Raw genomic sequence first — 19,716 nt, 5'->3', positions numbered from 1 at the left:
GAGAAATGTTGGTACAGCTAAGGGCCGCTAAACTTGAAGGAGTTGAAAGGCTTGAAATTTAACCTATGAATGAGTAAATCTATCTTTCACATAGTTCTACACCACAAATACAACAGGACACTTGTTTAATTTAGTGTACACCAGGAAGAACAGACTAGGACAGGATGCAGGAGAAAGACATAGCAAATTGGAAGAGCTGGTGTGCACATGTGTGTTGTGTATGTGTGGGAGGAGCTGTGTATATTGTGTGTCTGTGGAATTCTTGTACAGCTGTGATTGAAATGATTTAGTCATGCTGTTATCTCAGTGACAGGCATTACAGGCTAATGGTTAAGCTTGCTCTTCCTCAGGTAATATCAAGATTGTAAATGAAATAGAGTTTTACTGTCATATAGGGGAAGCAATATTCGAGACACAGGACTTGAAATATTTGTATAGCCTTATGGAGAGAATTGCATAGGTGTTAACTTGTGAACACTAATACAAATTAATATGAACAAAAGGGATGACATTCATATACTCAAAATCCAGGTAGAGATTACACACGTTATGTTACTGCATGGTAAGTGGTCATGAAGGGCTATTTTAAATTGTTAAGGGCGCCTCTCCAAATGGTGCTCCTGATAGCCACTGTCGATCACCTGGTTGGTTGAATTTGTGGGTTGAATTTGCCACTCCAGTCTCACAAAATATCATTACAACTTCATTCAAATGGTAAATATTTAGCATTTATGAAAGTGAAATTCCTGGAGCTGGAAGGATGGCTCACCACATGCTGCTCTTACAGAGGACATGAGTTCGATTCCCAGCACCCACATCAGGTAGCTCACAACTGCCTGTAACTCCAGCTCCAGAGACCCTACAGGCTCCTCAGACATTTGTACTTATATGCATACATCCACACACACAGGCATGCACAAAACCACAGAGTTTAAAAATCCTTTTAAAAAATATAGGAAACTCCTAAAAAGAAATATGCAAATGTCTTGATGGCACAAATACAGAAAGGATATTCCAAAGACTCAAGATATCTTTGAACTGGTTTTTATCAGGAGTGAAAATGGGCAAACCACTGTGTGTGTGTGTGTGTGTGTGTGTGTGTGTGTGTGTGTGTGTGTGTGTGTCCTGTTTTTATTGCATCAGTTAACTTCTCTAAGACTTTTGACATCATGCTCAGAATTTGGTTCTGGGAGCAACTCAGTCTGCCTTCCTCGGGAAGTTCTTAAGTAACCCTTGTCTATCCCAATTGCATGCTTGGTTATTAGCACAGAGGGTATTTCCATGGAATACAGTATGCAAATAATACTTACATTTCACTTGTCAGCTTTGGGAACTTGGAGTGTTTCTAGGCACCTAGAAAACTTTCAGTGGAGTGGGATGCATTATCAACCATGATATCAGTAATGGCCTTGGTTATTAAATTTCCTTACAAAAATATTAATGGTAAAAAGGCCTAGCTCTGGGAAGACCCTCACATGTTAGGGGATCCATCATGCCTAGATTAAGCCAGCACTAGGGTCAGATTAAGTGGACAGTTTGGATATGGTTCCTTTGGGCCTAGCAGAGACTGGAAGATGATCCTCGTTTACAAATCTGCATAAACATGTGGATAGAGGAATGTTTTATATTCAGCAATGATCCCCAACAGCACATTGCATGTTTTCTCAGTGTACCTCAGAGCATATGTAGCCTGTAGCCTGCGGGAAGTCGCCAAATACTTAAAGAGAAAACTTTGAGAAGTATTACTTGCTAGAATCTGCCTGTTTTTTGTTTGTTTGTTTGTTTCTGTTTCAGAAAATTAGAATTGTTCTGAGCTAGAAGTGCAGGAGAGAAGGAAGACCAGAAGGTGCAGCCTTTGGTGCTAATAAGATGTGAGTGAGGGTCAACTTTAATCACTCTCCAAAAATGAAACCCAGAGATTTGCACACTAATCCAACTGCATAGATGTCCCTATTTCTTCTCTGGAATAGGTTCTTTTATTTGGTTCCAGGAGTTAAGGCCAGGGCATTGTCATGCTAGGCAAACACGGTCACTGAGCCCCAAGCAGTGGTATGTTACAGATGCCTGTGAATTCCTGAAATGAGGCAACATTACAAAGATCAGAGCCAGGAGTAGGATTTGAGGGAAGAAGTTAGGTTAATTTAGAATTTCAGATAATCATTGAATATGTATTTTAGCAAAAGTATATCCCAAATATAGAAATATTGCATCAGACCCACTAAAAATTTAAAAAACTTATCAGAAGAAGTTCAAATTTACCTGAATGCTTTCTATTTCCATTTGGAGACTCTTAAAACACCTGAGACATCTCCAGTCAGCAAAGTACACAAAATAACCACAAGCAAAGAACATCACAGACACAGAAGCATAGCTTCACCAAGGTCCCACTGTTGACAGTCAGGGGCCCAGAAAGTACAAAGGCAGTGTGACAGAAACAGAGGTCTTCCAGAACAGTGATCCTCCACACACAGAGTGGAGATGGGCCTTTAGCACACACATACCTGTGCGGTCCACAGTAGCACAGCTCAGTCAAGTGAAAGCCAGGTCCACTTGACTACCATAGAGTAAGGTGACAAGCTCTGGTTGTGACGTCAGAGCAACTGACAGACCGGTTTTGTTGTTTTCTTTGTGGTTTTTTGAGACAATGTCATGTAGCTTTGGCTGTCCTGGAACTCACTCTGTAGACCAGGTTGGCTTCCAACTCAAAGAGATCCACCTGCCTCTGTTTCCTGAGTGCTGGGATTAAAGGCGTGCAACACCAAGATTGGCTCAGTTGAGAGATGTTTGCTAAACATCATGTCTTATGCTGGAAACTAAGTTAGAAACTGTCCCTTGGTTTCCAAAAATACAGATCACACCAACAAAAGCATTTACATATTTGCTGGTGTACATCCCAGAGAATTTGATAAAGGGGCATGTTGATAGATTCCTCAAACTCCAGGGGAAGCCAGGTGCTGGTGTTTGGGGGTAATTACTGTCCCTGGTCAGGGGATGGACTTCTAGGACATTCCCTCAGAGGGAAGGGGCAGAACTGGAACTGTTGCCTAGGAAGTCTAGGCTCCCTGCCTGATCCACACAACAGAACCGTGGAAGAGCCCGCCTGCTTCTCAGTTTCTCCTGCTTTAGTATCTGCATGCCACCCCAGGGGCCTGTGGAGGCCTCTCAGCAGAAGAGGCACACACAGCACCCTGCAATTTAGGGGACACCAGTTCTGTGAAGTTCTAGCTGAGGAATGACACACGTCTATGAGGCTAGAAGGCTACTGCCATCATTGCAGAAACGAGTCCAGGCCAGTAGCCCATCCCCCAGGGAGCTGCTGGATCCTCCCTCCTGTCTCTGCTTCCCTTCCCCTCCCCTCTCCTCCCCTCTCCTCCCTCCCTTCCAGTACCGGGATTATGAGTGGGCACTGTAATGCTTGACTTTGTTTTTAAAGAGGGATCTGGGGATTGAATTCAGGTCCTTGAGACAAGCACTTTAACAAGAGAACCATCTCCCTGGCCCTGAACTACTTTTTGAGTTACTATTCAGGGCCTTTTCCTTGAACTTTCACTTCACAGAATGACAGCTCTATCCGCTTATATATCCCTCCAACTAGAGTGAAAAAACCAAAGGTGCCTACAGATGGAGATCTCAAAGCAGATCAATTAGATAGATAGGTAGACATGTGCATGGATGGATGCATGGATGGATGGATATAGATAGACCAACAGAAGTAGGTAGACACAGATATAGAAAGATAAATAGACATAGAGAGATATAGACAGACAGACAGACAGACCTGTCCTAATTTGCTTTCTATTGCTTTGATAAAGACTGGGACCAGAAGCAACTTGAGGAGGATTTATTTGGCTCACACTTCCACATCACAGATCATCATCAAAGGAAGTCAGGACAGGAACTCAAGCAGGCAGGAACCTGGAGGCGGGAGCTGATGCAGAAGCCATGGAGGGGTGCAGCTGACTGGCTTGCTCCTCATGGCTTGCTCAGCCTGCTTTCTTAAAGAACTCAGCACCAGGTATGCAGGCACTTGGCCCACCCACAGTGGCTGGGCCCTCTGCCATCAATCAATAATCAATCAAATGTCCCACAGGCTTGCCTACAGGGCAGTCTCATGGGTGGCAGGTTCCTCTTCCCAGATGACTCTAGTTTGTGTCAAGTTGGCTGAAGCTAACTAGGACAGAATATATAAGAGCTCACGCTGTCCACTGCAGCCATCCAAGCATTAGAAACTCATTCCCACCAAAGGTCAAAGTGCTTCTTTCAGAGAAAAACCTGCTCATTTCCTGAGTCTGAGGACCTCACTGAGATCACAAAGACTAATAGATTAAAGTTTGGGAGAGCAGGGCCTGAGAGCAGACATCTGTGTGCCTGCACATCCCCACATCTTTCTCTCCCCCAGCTCTCATTTTCAGGTCTCATTTACTCATCTTCTCTACATGCCTTTCAAATATGGGTTTGGAAGATGCATTTTCTCCAAGGCACTGTGCAGAGCAATCCTGAATTCAATAGTCCTCGACTCTCCGAAAATGCGTTTTCTCTGGTTAGCATAAAGGTGGGTTTACCCCTTTGTATCCTGGTTCTTTTTTTCCTAACTTAGTGGAGGACTAGGTGTAGCCAGACTGACAAACATTAGGCTTTGATTTCAAGAGAACAATCTGGTGTGTGTGTGTGTGTGTGTGTGTGTGTGTGTGTGTGTGTGTGTGTGTTTCCCCCACAGGTGAGAAGAAGGCATTGAATCACCTGAAACTGGGGATATGAACCACCCAACGTGGGTGCTGCGAACCAAACCTGGGTCCTCTGCAAGAATACAACATGCTTCTAACTGCTGAGCCATCTCTCCAGCCCTTCTACATTATTATTATTACTATTATTATTATTATTATTATTATTATTATTATTATTTGAGACAGGGTTTTTTGCTGAACCTACAGATCACTCATTCAGCTGGGCTGGCCGTCCAGTGAGCTCCTGGGATCCACATGCCTCTGCCCTACGAGTGCTGGGGTAACAGATGCATGCTGCTGTGCCTTGCTTTCTGCTGGAGTTACAGAGCTGTGAACCATCACAGGAGTGCCAGGATTCGAACCTGAGTCCTCTGAAAGAGCAATACAAGTTCTTAACTGCTGAGCCGTCTCTTTGGCCCTCGGCCCACACAATTGGTTTTATGAAGTGCTGCAGATGGAGATCAGGGCTTTGTGCACACTGGGCAAGCACTACCAACCGAGCCACATCCCCAGCCCCACAAAAGAACAGTGTGACTTTCCAAACTGAGTCTGAACAATCCCTCTCAGCTTTCCAAGGAAACCACAATAGACATTTAGTCTCCATATCAACAAACGAAAGCCCCAGAGCCTCACCTCTCCTCCACCTGGCCAGCTGCTTGGACAACGACTTCAGGTCCCCCCAGTGAACCATAAATTCAGCCCCACTTTCTAATTCAAAGATGCTCATGTGTGGCATAAATCAGAGGGGAGTGGGAGAGAGGGACACACTCACCACAGTCTCAGAGACGGCCAGTTTGACCTACTCTGCATTAAAAACAGCTCTGGCATGGTGAAAATAAACGAAAACACCTTCCCAAGACAGAAAAACTTCCCAAACAGCAAGCTTATTGATTTTTTTGAATTTGCTTTAGTTTACATAAGCTTTTCATATATAAGCCACTGTGGTCATAAATGTTTAATCAGCTCCCAGGATCTGAAACATAATCAAGGATCCCATTACCTGGCGCTCCATGACTCTGATTCCTCCACGATTTTCATTCCCATTTGTAGTCTCTGCCAGACAATAAAGTCGATTCCCCTCCAAACCCTTCCCCAAATGGTTAGATCATTATCAGCCCATTTGTAGGCTGACTCCCATTTACAATTCTCCTGGAACTCCAGCCAATGGCAGTTAAGACAACTCAAAAGCACTTCAGATGGGAGGCCCTTCGCCAAAGCCTTGACCTTATTTGTTCTTAGACCTTGAAAACAATTGCCATGATTTTTCCAGCAATTTTCAACTCAAGTAAACTTGATTTGTTCCCTAATCAGGACTGTGGTCCCTCTCAGTGACAAGATGAAGGGAGGGAGAGGCCCTGGACAAGATGACTATAATTGTAAGGGAAGGGAGGAACATTCTGAGAAGGGAGATGGTGCAGAAAGAAGAAACAGACATTCACAGAGTCTGGCCCACAGCTAGGGTCGGATGGTGAATCTGAGGCCTTCTTTGCATATATACAACAGTTCAGAAATCAGCGCTCCATCCACTATGAGCCAAGATGTTCCACCAGGGGCATTTAGTTTGAGCAGTGTAGGGTAGGTGGGTGAGGCACCCTTCCTTATTTGTCATACGGGTCACCCGTGACTCCCCTATAACAAAAGACAGATTAGAGAGAGAGAGAAGCATAGCAGAATTATTTAAGCCAACTTTTAGGTGGTCAAGGAGTCTTCAGAAGGAAGACCTAGGTACAAAGACCTAGGGAAAATTGGTTACTTTCATGTTTAGGTCTGAGGACAGCTTTCCAGAAATGTGACTGGGCCAAAGAAATGATCTGCTATGACAGCCTGGGTAAGGACACTCAGCAGTGAGTGCCCACATTCATCTTTGCGGCATTCCTTCCACCGGTGGAGGACACATCTCTTCTGCAGAGAAGGTCTTATGATCCAGCAGTCAAGGTAAAGCAGAGCACTCTTTACGGCCAGCTCTTATGGGTAATTGAGGGACTAGTTCTAAGTTTCAGGAGTGGCATTTGGAGAGAGGGAAGCAGGAGAAGGAAAGGAGCAGGATAAAGTTAGAAAGACAACTTTTCTCCCCTGTGGCTTCCCAATGTCCTGTGGCTCGAAATGCACAGCAAGCAGGCGACAGCGCCATGCTTTGAAAACCATTCCTGGGCTCCAGCAGTAGAGGTGTTGACACACACTCACAACGGTCAAAACTTCCATCACTGCAGAGCCAGGGGAGGCAGTTCCCATTCCTCACATCTGCAGAGATCATCGCCAGCCACTCAGAGATCTGGGGGTCCATCTCACCCTGACTTTACACAGCCTGTGAGCTACGAAGCCCTGTGCACTCTACCCCAATAACACCCAGAATGACTGTCCCAACCTTAGCACCTCCAGGCTCTGGCCTAGACTCAGGAATTTTAAATTGGCTGTGAGTCTCGGTGCCTTCTGTTATGTTAGTCTGTTCTGCACATGTCAGCCACACCTGCCCTTCCCATGTCCGAGCTCCCACCGGAGGTGCTCAGCAAAGAGCCAAACAATGGATTCCCTCTCATTGGATTATTATTCTCCCCACCTACACCTGACCCTTTCAAGCTCTCTGGATCGTTCTGGTTTTCTCTGACAGGATCCTAGTATGTGTTCCCTCAGTGACTCTGCTCTGTTGGCCTGTAATTATTCTAAGGTCAGAGCTGTGTTTGTCTATACATGTGGTGATGTTTTATTTGTGCACCCCAATAAAGCTTATCTGAAGATTAGAGGAAAAAGCCAGCTACTATATTAAATATAGAGGTCATATAGAGGTCAGGCAGTGGTAGCACATGCCTTTAATCCCAGCACTAACCATGGAGGTCTGGAGGCCTGTACAGACAGACAGGAAGTGATGTAGCTAGGAGGAAGTAAGAGGGCAGGGACAGAAAAGCATATAGGCATGGGTATACAGGAAGTAGGCCTCTCTTTTGCTAAGGATTTCTAGTGGTAAAAACATGGCTGGCTTCCTTTTGCTTCCTTTTAATAAGACCGTTTAGCAATTCATCTTACATATACATGTTCTTATCTTGGAGCAACTTGGAGGAAAACCAAAACCTAGGCCACAGGATAATGTGAGTGCCCTCATTATTTAAATGAGTTAATGCAAGGTGAGACTTAACCTAGTAACTAGCATATGCCAGGGAGGTGCAAACCTTGCTGATAATAATAGTAAATAGCATTGTGCTTATAACAAAGTATGTGCTTGGATCAGCAAGATGGTCAAGGGCAGGAAGGTGACATCAGGACACTCAGTTCAATCACAGCAGTTAAATGGTTCAAGGAGAAACCCTGTACTGCCAACAGTGTTTCCTGAGCCCTCACGCAGGCTCTGGCACACACATGCCCATATCTATAATCATATGCAGTAAACACATCAAAATGCAATAATTTCAAAAAATATTTGCTCCAGAAACACATGCAGAATGGATTGGTCAATGAAAGAATTCACCAACCCAGGTCCTGCCCCCATTTTCTCTCAGCCAGCTGCAGTCTGTACTAGAATGTGGTAGAACTGTGTGGAAATCAGTGCCAGAGAGGAATGAGCAATCTTTACTGCTTTCTGTGCCCATCATGAACAGTAAAGCACATCTTTGTTTCCCAGGGGCTTGGAACCCACACTACTGTACTGTGAAGAACTCACTGAGACAAGGTGATGTGGAGTTAAAGGACACAGAGTGAGATACTACAAACCCACCTCCATGGTACTGGATGTTGTCTTTGATAACTAAAGTGTGCTGCTTAGAAAGCCTATTATGCAGCACTTGGGAGGCAGAGCCAGGCAGATCTCTATGGGTTTGAGGACAGCCTGGTCTACAGAGCAAGGTCCAGGACAGGCACCAAAACTACACAGAGAAACACCGTCTCAATGCCGCACCCCTCCCCCCACAATAGAAAGCCTATTCTGCTTTCATTTCTGTTGTAACAAAATATCCTAGTCAAAAGGAACACAGGGAAGGGAGAGTTTATTTCTTTGCAATTCCAGCATGTTACTGTGGGGAAGTCAAGGCAGGCATGTAGAGCATCACGCCCACTGTCAGGAGCAGGGAGAACAAATGTGTGGATCCTTGCTTGTTCACTCAGTTTTCTTCAGAACTCTTATACAGTCTAAAACTCAGACCAAGAACCAATGCTCCCCATGTTCAAGGCCAGTCCTCCCACTTCAAAAATATATCTTTGTAGTGCTGAGGGAGCACATACTAGAAACAATGCCAGAGAAATCCAGACAAGCCCTTACAGCCATTCCTATAGGGCCGATAGGAATACAGTGTAAGCCTACAGTATAGGCGAACCCAACGTAGACAATTTCTCAACTGAGGACTTCTTCACAGGTCATTCTTGGTTGTAGCAAGTTGATAAATACAACTAACTGGCATGACACCGGGCTTGCAAATGCTTCCCAGGTTAGATGCTTGGTCCCTCCTAGCAAATACGTACACGGAATGCTATCTTACATGGCTAACATGGGGTGCTCTCCACCCCCCTGTACCATACTTCAGGTTCCTCAGGGTCCAGGCCGGCTCAGTCATGGGCCTCCACAACATGCTGGTCTACAAACAGCCAATGCACACAAAGGATCCTGGGCATCTAGTGAGTTCTTTAGAAGATGTAGCAACATCTCCATCAAAAGCTAGAAAAGGAAAATGTGCCTATGGATGAGGCCAGCCCTGAAATCCTATGATCTCATAGCTTTCCTAATGTATCGTCTTTGATAAGGCTGCACCGTTTTAAAGTTATTTGGCTGTCGACAGCTTACTTGGGCTTAGATAACATTACACTGGTGCCACAACATGAACCTCATTCCTTCTTCCCTGTCACAGGAAGGGCTTTCTTCCCCTCCTCTGAAGCTGACATCTCTGCTTGTGCCCAGATCCATCTCACCCCACATCCATCGCCACCACAATATACTCAATTGATTCTCCCCCCACTCACTTACGAATTTGGGAAACAGGCATTTCACTTGAAAAAAAAAATAACAAACACATCATTAGAATCTTCCTCTTTGCACAGTTCAGACAACAGGATGTGATGTGGAAACCCATCATAGGTGATGAAGAATGCTGGAAATGTAGTCCACCCACCTGTTTTTTTGTGGAGCAAACTGGATCTGTAGATGCTATGGTCCTGGCTCAGGACTGAGGAGACAGAGTTGCTCTGACTTGCTGGGCTCTTAGAAATGAAGGGTGAGTTCTGTGGTGTCCTGGCTTCACTCTTCTCCGTGCTAGATAAGTGGAGGGCATCCTGAGTTTTCTTCTTTTCCTTTTTTAACATGTTGACCAGGATATCTGAAATCTGATTTAAGGATCTAGTGGCTCCTGAGAGATTATCATGATCAGACAAAAATTAAAAAAGAAATTATTATCCTCCAACCAAGTAATTGTAACTAGTGCACTTCGGTGCAGACTGGCCACAGGAATATAGCAACTCCTTGAATCTGCATGTGCAGCTGTGGACACTTAGGACAGAATCAGCCTTGATGGTGGCACAGTGAAAACCATCAAACAGAAGATCTTTTACATACTGGATATTGCTTGTGTGAAAAAGTAGAAATGGGAGCCTGTTGGAGTGTTTGCCTAGCAAGCACAAACACCTGAGTTCAGCTGAGCACCACATTAAGCCAGGTGGTGTAGCGCATGCCTAGAATCCCAACACTCTGGGGTAGAGGGAGGATCAGAAATTCCAGGACACCGTTGTCAATTTAATGACTTTGGGGGCATCCTGGGCTACATGAGACCCTGTCTTCTTTTCAGGACCCATGCAAAAGTCTGAGTATAGAGGGTGGAGATGCTTGTCACCAGTGCTGGCGGATGGGGAAAGGCCTACAACTGAGGTTTTCTGGCCACTGTGACCAGTCAAATTGGCACTCTCCAAGTTCAGTGAGAGACTCTGCCTCAAAATCTAAGGTGGAGAGTGACTGAGGAAGACACCCAATATCAACCTTTGGCATGCAGGAGAGCATGTGTGCATGTACACACTTACACACAGGAGCCTTAGAAAATGCAGCAATAGCATGGGAAAGAAGACTGCTTCTAAGAACTGAGGGGGATTAGCCTGGTTTACACATGTTTTTGAGCGTGTAACATGGAAATAATCTGACTTCCATATTCCTCCTCAGATTTAACTTCAACTTGTTGATTTCTGGATGGCCAATGAGTTTTTCCATCAGAATACCCAATGTGCCTTCCATTCCTTCTTGCTTCATCAAAATGTCTTTTCCAGAGGTGGTCACAGCATCTCAGCGTGTCTCTGTTCTTGCTCCCCATTATGTGGGTTCCAGGTGTTGAACTCACATTATCAGGCTTGACAGGAAGTGGTTTTACCCACTGAAGCTTCTCACTGGCCCCTCTCTCTCCTTCTATGAGGGAGGTAACCTCATGTGACTCAGTCACAGCCTGAAGCACCTAGTGTCGCCCCTGTGAACATCACAGTGAAGACAGCGGGGGTGGGGGGGGCGTGCGGGTGCACACATCTCACTTTTCTATAAACACATGCAAGCCAGCCTGGACTGGTCCCTCTCTGTCACATCTCATTTCATTCCTCCTCAATACATAGACGTTCATAAGCCATGTCAAGTACTGAGAGGTTGGTAGGAGTTTTTTGGGGGAGATCCCTGTCTAGGATCAAGGCCAAGAAAAGAAACAGAGCACAGACTGGGGGAGGGCCAGGCCTGAGGCCATCCCTGGAGATGGATGGGGTAAGAGAAAGAGAAGGAATGCAGGGTGACAGCAGTGTGGCCAGCACTTGGAGACAAGGTGTGCGTGGGGGTGTGATTCACAGTCAGACTTACCACTGCTGGATAATAAAGGAGCTAAAACTGACTTGACTCTGACATGGGGCCTGCTAAGACTCAACTCAAATCAGAGACCGAGGCTAATGAGGCAGTTTGTCTGCTTTGTTTGGATTGGTTTCCACCTCTTTACCAGAGGTTTTCCTTTGCGTGATTGTTTGTGTATATGTAAGCTTCTCTCTCTCTCTCTCTCTCTCTCTCTCTCTCTCTCTCTCTCTCTCTCTCTCTCTCTCTCTGTGTGTGTGTGTGTGTGTGTGTGTGTGTGTGTGTGTGTGTGTGTGTGTGTGACTGTGTGTGCGCATGTGTGAGTGCTGGTGTCTGCAAAGTCCTGAAGAGGGCATCAGCTCCCCTAGAACTGGAGCTCCAGGTGACTGTGTACCGCCTGAAGTGGGTGCTTGGGCATGAGGGAAATAAACTTGGATCCCCCTAGAAGAGCAGCAAATGTTCTTAATTGCTGAGTCATTTTTGTAGCGCCTCTACACATTGAAAAAAATGTATAAAACATGAACCTATAGCCCGATATATTTGTGTGTGGGTCCCTAACCCCATGTTGGGGACGGAACCCAGGCCCGTGTCTCCAGCTCCTGCGAGATCAGTATGCACTTTTAACTGCTGAGCCATCTCCCCATCTCCCATGTAGCTAAGACCTTTTATGTATTTTTACAACAGCTGCTCTTCAAGTGTCTTCGTAATTTTTTTAAATGACTAAAATATGTTTATAAAAATTTGACAAGAATTATTTCTTGTGAATGTTTAAAGGCTATAAGTGTCATGAAAATGTCAAATCTTTTACAAGAAGATTGAAAGGTAAAAATAAGGAGCAGTCCTGAAGAACTGTCCCAGAGTCCTGAGGTCTAACCAGTCCAGTTGGATCTCTTTAGACGTAATGGCTTCTGTCTGCACCAGGAGGCTGCGCCTGGGCCCACCAGCAGCTACTGCCTTGAGCACCGAGAAGATGCTGCCTCTGAGAACCAAGAAGAATTCTGTCTGGAGCACTCAATCTTTGCTCACTGCCTAATTTGGGAACATCTGAATGTGGGATGCAGGACAAGAGATTTGGCTTTTAAATAAAAAGTTACATCTAAGCCAACTCTGCTTTTCATAAACTAAATACCATCCGCCATTTTTTTTTCAGTCATCTTTTGAGTTTCACCCACACACCAGCCACAAATTCTGGGCCATGGAGAGGCTGTGGTCAGCATGATGTCTGGTCAGCTAGCTAAAGATAACCAGCTAACTTATTGGTGCTGGACTCAAAGCACAAAGCCCACCACAGAGCAACCAAAATATATTTGAAAAAGATTTAGTGTTAAGAGATGGTATGGTGTCAGGCAAGAGCTGAAATGTTCTCTGTAAGAATAACCACACCAAGTCTTGAGAGGTGGTTCAGCTGGTTAAGAGTCTTGCCACCAAGTTTGATGACTGATTCCATTCCCAAGTTCCATATAGTGGAAGGAGAAAACTGATTGTCCTCTGACTTTCACATGTGTGAACACACACACACACACACACACACACACACACACACACACACACACACACTACCAAAAACAAACAAACAACAAGCTAAAATGCTGAAGTCAGATGTTTGCTTGAGCTCTGTGGGATCGACACTTCTTAGTGTATGGCAGGCTGGGATAAACTGGGACACTAGGAATGTGGTAGCACCACCCCCGGGGCCAGGAGTGGGTAATCTACATGCTCCCCCCTCCAAGCCGGGACAGTTAGAGTCTCCCGCCCTGCCCCGGAAGGATACTGATCTCATTGTCCCTCTGCTTGAGAAGGTCTCGGAGCTTCGTATGTTCTTCGCCTTCCAACAGCTCTTGGCACGCCTGGTGCGTGCTTTCAGAGGAGACTGGATTCTTTATGGTGCTCTTGTCATTCAACAGCTTCTGTAAGTTGGGGGTAAGAGCTTACTGAGCATGCCCACGTTCTAAGTCCCTAGTATATACCGGGCATGCATGTCTGCCCTTATCCTTGTCTTTCCCATTCCCCTCCCCCTTAGCTTCTCTCTCTTTTAAACTGGTGAACATCCTCCTTAAACAGTAAGTATCTCCTCTGGACTCCGCTTCCCTTTTTGTCAAGCTATTTAGTCAAATTGAAGCACTCCCTCCCAGAGTGAGGAGGGAGGCCAGTGACTCAGGAAGCAAAGTAAGAAGCAAACAAAACTTCCAAGGCATAGGAAGCTGCTGAAACGCACAAAGTTCACAAGGCCCTCCCCCAAGGTTAACAAGCAATACACGATCACTGAAGGAGAGACTCTGGTACTGCGGCCTGCAGGCTGCAAGGGAGCTTAACCTATGCAGTTTTCCAAGTCATCGCCAGTGCTGGGGTGGGACTTTTTAATGACACATGTTCCTCAGAGTCACCAAGGCTCTGTAACCTCAATAAACTCATTGGTTTACTCAAATGGACTTGGCAGAATCGTTTCTTTGATCTGTTAGTGCTAAATAGATGTTTGTTTATATCTCCACAAGAAAAAGGTACAAAATGCTCTATCATCTCACAGTATCTTCACAAAATATGCAAAATTACAAGTGGAAACTGGTGACATTCCCATCCCCTTATCACAAAAGCAAAACTCCGGAGGCTGAGGAAAGTTAGTAAATTATTCAGATAAATCAAAATACTGGGAAAAAAACCTGGAGACAATTATCTCGAAACTGTTTGAAAATGTGTGTGTGTGCACATTTTTGTGTTCATGTATGTGTTCACATTTGTGTGTTTTAGTATAGACATATTCTGGGCACAAGACAGAGGGACTCCTGGCAAAGGAATTAGAAGCCTGTGGCCAGGGTTTATTTGTGGAAAAGTTAGATACAATCCCTGCAGCGGCCCAGTGATAGTCACAGCCTGGGGAGACACTCAGGCTGTTTTCTGCACGTGTAAGGCTGGGTCCTGGTGTTTCTAGAGTTGGTCACCAGGAAGAGTTTTTATTGCAGTTGGAGCATGGCAGGACATGGCTGAGACTGGAGGAAACATTGAAATTTACCTTAAAATGATGAAAACAGTGATGGATTTTACGCATATCGGCGCCAACTTCCAGTCTACTCTCTGGGTCTTGGTCTTCCAAAAAGGATGCTATTAGTTTTTCCAGCCTAAAAAAATACATAATGCATGAGAAGCAAGAATGAGCTGTAAGCCTTAGAAAGCCTGACGGCCTCTCCTGCAAGCAGAACATCTGAAGGACAGGATGTGGGGCCCATATTTTCTTAGAATTCGTTACTTGGTTTGACTGCAAAAGTGAAGGGGGAAAGCATATTGATAAAGTGAAATCTGCCATTATGCATTTACTTGACTAATTTCCAATGAATGTTCACATGCAGGTTTCCATATAAAGACTATTTGAGGGGCTGGAGAGATGACTCAGTGGTTAAGAGCACTCACTGCTTTTACAGAGGCTCTGAGTTGGGTTCCCAGTACTCATGTTTAGTGGTTCATAATCACCTGTAACTCCAGCTACAAGGAAACCCAAAGCCCTCTTCTGGCCTGCGAGGGCACTGCATGCATGGGTGCATTCATGCTTGCCAATGTGTGCGTACATATGCGCACACACACATGCATACACACACACACACACACACACACACACACACACACACACACACACACACACACAGATATACAATTAAAAGCTTTAAAAAGTCATTTGATTTCTATAACCTACCCATTCTAGCCACACTGAACCTCTTTGCCTCTGTGCCAAGCTGCCACATTGTTAGAGAAAGTAATAAAAATAAACAATTCCTATATTAGTTTCATTGAAAACGCATGATACTCAGCTTCAGCTGGCCCTCAGCAGTGTTCGTTTAATCGTTCCTGGTGGACCTATGGTCTCCACAGTGGTTCTTCCCAGTCTTCCCATGATCCCCACGTCTGCCACTGAACTCGCCCTGTGGAGCAGTGAGGTGCCTTCACACCAGCCTGAGAAAGCCACACTGTTGCCACAGACTGCATTCTTTCTTCCTCCCGGCAACTGTCCATCCTCACCAGGCAGGTTCTCCCCACCTTTATCCCCAACTTGATAACACTCTTCCCTCTTCTCAAGCTATCCTCTTCCACTGGGCTTCTTCTGATATCTGTATCACTATTCTGCACAGACTTCCTTCTCTCTACTTTCAATAATTTTCATGTTCTCCCTATTCCAAAAAGCAAAATTAAAAAATACCTCCCTTTGGGGAGAATCAGCCAACCACTATTCCCTGTTGCTCCCCAACTCATTTGCAGTATCCCCGTCCCTGATGCAATCCAGGGTCTGTGAATGTACCTGATCCACCCCATTCTCCAACTGACAGTACCTCATAATAATCACAACAGGTCTGGGAAGGTGTCTCAGTCAGTAGAGTGCCTATCAGGTGACCAAGAAGCCTGAATTCAGAACTCCAACATCCATGTAAAAAGTCAAAAGTGGGGGTGCTTGCATGTAAATTCTAGAGTTGGGGAAGTGAAAAGAGGGGGATCCCTGGGGCTTGCTGGCTAGTCAGTCTAGCTGAAGGGGCAAGTTCCAGGTTCAGTGAGAAACCCTGTATCAATATAAGGTGGAGAATGATAGAGGAAGTTGACAGACATTGACCTCTGTCCTCTATAGGCATGCTCATGTATGTGTGGGCACACACTCCTACATATGTGCATACACATGAACACACACATGCCTACATATGTGTATATACATGAACACACACACTCCTACATATGTGCATACACATGAACACACACACACACTCCTACATATGTGCATACACATGAACACACACAGATGACAAAAACATGAAATAATTCTTGGTGTCCCACCCTCAATATTAGATGCTCAGTGCAAATACATAGGTTAGTAAATGGATTCACTGCATGGAACCCGTTCCCTTGTGTTGAGTTGGAACCTTAGAAAGGAAAGCAGCAGGCAGAGGGATGGTGGTCAGTACCTACGTTCCCAGGCCTAGGAGCAGCCCTTCCATGTCTTCCTAGCAGGATGAAAGCATGTGCATGCTTTCACTGTCTTTGCAACAGCACACACTTCTCTCCCACTGCTGTTATCAGTGCGCCCACACAGCGGATGATTCTGCCTCAGAGCACACTTGGGTTTTGTTTGTATTTCTTCCTGCAGCTGTAACACATGATCGCTGACATTGCCAAGTAGGAGACAATTTATATTGTAATTCTATTTTCTGATTTTATTTTGTTTTCTTGAGACAGAACCTTCCATCATAACCCAGGATGTCTTCACATTCACTAGGCAGCCCACTCTGGCCTCAGACTCATGCCAGCCCCCTGTCTCAGCCTTCTGAGATTATAGGTATGAGCCATCCCGCCCCCCATTATCCTGTAATCCTTAAGGATTTTCTTCAGATGTAGGGCAGCATCCACTTTCAGTTTCTGTCTTAGTTTATGTGTGTTACTGTGACAAAACACTCTGACAAAAGCAACTCCAGGGAGAAAGGGTTATTTTAGAGACTCAAGGTCAAGGCAGTGGAAGCTTGAAGCAGCTGGACCCTGGGTCCACCTTCTGGAGATAGAAAGAGATGCTCCTGCTGCTGCTTGGCTCCATTTCTCCATTTTACATCAAGGAGCCCTGCACAGGGAATGGTGGGTCCTCCCACACCAGTTACTGTAGTCGAGGTAATTCCCCCTCAGGCATGCGCAGGGGCCCACCTCCCAGGTGGCTATGGCGTCTGTCAGTTTGACAACCCTCTCCATCGCTCTATTTGTTGACTTTCTTTGTTGTGGAACAGAGCTTCAACTGCCAGATACACACAGAAGTGTATTTATGATACATAGTTTCTCTTCTGTGGCTATAAGATGCGCTGACGAAGTGCACGTTTGGGAGCAAGGGTTTCTTTCAGCTCACAGTTTCAGAGGGCTACAGTTTCAGAGGGTTACAGTGCATTATGGCAGCCAAGGCAGGGTAACAGGAAGCTAAGGCCTGCTGACCTGGTAGCCAGGAAGTTGACTGATTAATCCTACTGCACATACACAAAGAAAGCAAAGAATGAAATCAGGAGTTAGAGCCAAGCTCCAAACCCTCAAAGCACACCCCCACACTTCCTCCAGCAGGTTCTACCTCGTAAGGGTTCCACAACCTCCCCAAAGAGTAGCACTAAAGGGACCAAGTGTTCAAAGACATGAGCATGCAGGGGACCTTCAATCTACATGATACAAAGACTTAATTTTTTTTCTATAACATAATCCTGAAATATGTTCTCATGAAGAAAGTCCCAAAGTCAAACCCTCTCCCCACCTCCTGATCCCATCTAGACTCTCCATGTATAAGAAATTCAGGTCAGTGTCAGGCACTCGACACTTCGAGCTTCTCTTCTGACTTGGGCGACAGAGGGGAAGGCTTCAGTGGTGTGGAAGACATTCCAAATACAGAGTTTTCTTTGAGATAGATCTCAGTATTGTGTCTTCTTCATCTTAGAAGCCCTGTCACATGGGGCCTCAAATGCAAAGCCATGTAGCTTCTTGGGGCACTCATTGATTTGGAACAGCAAATTCAAAAAATTGAAATTAAAATCCAGGACAGGTTTGCCTCACAAGTGATGGTCTTTTTGTGAGACTACATGCTTATTATCATATATTTCCCCTATGGGATTAAATAATGCTATTTTGGATAGATTTTATTTTACTTTTTAGGGACAGGGTCTCCAGGCTGCCCTTGAACTGACTATATAGCTGAGGATGACCTTGAACTTATGATCCTCCTGCCTCTGCCTCCCAAGTGTTAGGATTATAGGTGTGTGCTACCACATCCAGTTTATTGAAATACGTTTTAAGTAAGACCAAACTCAAAGCACTGGAGATTGATATTGCAAGCACTTTGAAAATGCAACTGATGTAGGTTCTTGAAAGGTCTAAAACTCAAGTTTGCTGTTTGTAATTCCAGGGTTTCACAGTGACAGTTTCTTTAAAGGTGTGGCCACCTTGCTGTGATCAAACATTACTACTTCAGTGGGTTTAGAGAAGTGGTAATGTTTAGGGAAGCTTAGGGTTTAGAACAAATGGAAAGAGAGCAAATAGCCTGCTGGAGGGGTGCTGCGAGCATGCACCTGTGGCTGTTCTGTGGAGACATGCCTGCAGGCATTCCTCTCGAGGCTCCTAGGGCTGCAGGAGAACAGCCTGGGGCTTCTCACAACCAGGAGGCCAAGGCCAATGTGTCTGACCTAAAAGTGGCGGTTGATATTCTAGCCATGCATACAAAAGAGCAAATTGGCACCAGTACCAATGTGCTAGAAAGTTCCCAGCTGAAGGAGAAAACCCCAGGGCAGCATCCAGTGGAAAGCCTGGCTTCAGGGCCAGGAGACTGAGCCTCAGGTGGGACTGATCCAGACAGTGGCTGGGGAAATGCAGCCATGGAGGTCAGAACTGGACCGGCCCAAGCTGTGAGCAGCAGGTTATCTGGCTCATACCTTCTGAGAAGCTGGTTGGAGATGATCTCCTGGCCATCAGGCCCTCTGGGCACCAGCCTGCAGGTGTTCATATCAAAGGATCTCCGTGGTGAAGAACTGCCTGCTTACCCGTAGGGTGTGAGCAGGTTCACTGAGATGCCGATGTTGAACAAGAAGCATGCAGCTAGCTGCCTTTACCTGCTGTCTCTGTCCCTCAGCCTCTATCCAAGCCTGCTCTGGTCCTGCCTCAGCAAACCTCATGCCCGAGTCTCCAGATGGCCACCCGACCCCTAGTCCTGGCTGCTCTCTACATCTGGTCACTACTGTTGTGGAATATTAGTTGAAGATGTGTTACATTCATTTATGCTGTAGAATATTTGTTTAATGATGCAAATATGTGTTGCATTCTTTTATGTTTCATTTGTTTAACTCTGTGAAGCTGTGTTAACTTCGCCTGTCTAAAACATCTGATTGGTCTAATAAAGAGCTGAATGACCAATAGCTAAGCAGGAGAGGGAAAGGCAGGGCTGGCAGGCAGAGAGAATAAATAGAAGGAGAAAAAGAGAAGAGGGAGGAGTGAGAAAAGAAGGAAAGGAGGATGCCAGGGGCCAGCCACCCAGCTACACAGCCAGCCATGGAGTAAGAAGTAAAGAAAGGTATATGGAATAGAGAAAGATAAAAGTCCAGAGGCAAAAGGTAGACTGGACAATTTAAGAAAAGCTGGCTAGAAACAAGCCAAGCTAAGGCCAGGCATTCATAAGTAAGAATAAGTCTCCGTGTATTTATTTGGGAGCTTGGTGGTGGACCTCCAAAAAGC

The 19,716-nt window shown here is 45.4% G+C and overlaps 1 protein-coding gene across 7 annotated transcripts in view; it reads right to left on the bottom strand.

Moving 5' to 3' along the window:
- Positions 1-19,716, bottom strand: part of Kif6 (kinesin family member 6) — a 315,011-nt gene that overhangs the window by 148,867 nt on the left and 146,428 nt on the right. For all 7 annotated transcript variants that reach the window (XM_052745603.1, XM_052745598.1, XM_052745599.1 and 4 more), the window contains 3 exons: positions 14,513-14,618; positions 13,277-13,412; positions 9,815-10,018 (listed from right to left, as the gene is read on the bottom strand). In XM_052745603.1, the coding sequence (XP_052601563.1) occupies positions 9,815-10,018; positions 13,277-13,412; positions 14,513-14,618 (446 nt within the window). The remainder of the gene's footprint in view (positions 1-9,814; positions 10,019-13,276; positions 13,413-14,512; positions 14,619-19,716) is intronic.

The sequence above is a fragment of the Peromyscus californicus genome, unplaced genomic scaffold, assembly GCF_007827085.1.
Source record: "Peromyscus californicus insignis strain IS unplaced genomic scaffold, ASM782708v3 Scaffold_19__1_contigs__length_69161282, whole genome shotgun sequence".
NCBI classification, from domain to species: Eukaryota; Metazoa; Chordata; class Mammalia; order Rodentia; family Cricetidae; genus Peromyscus; species Peromyscus californicus.
Note: the sequence above shows the minus strand (reverse complement) of the source record. Positions and strands in the feature narration are given on the sequence as shown.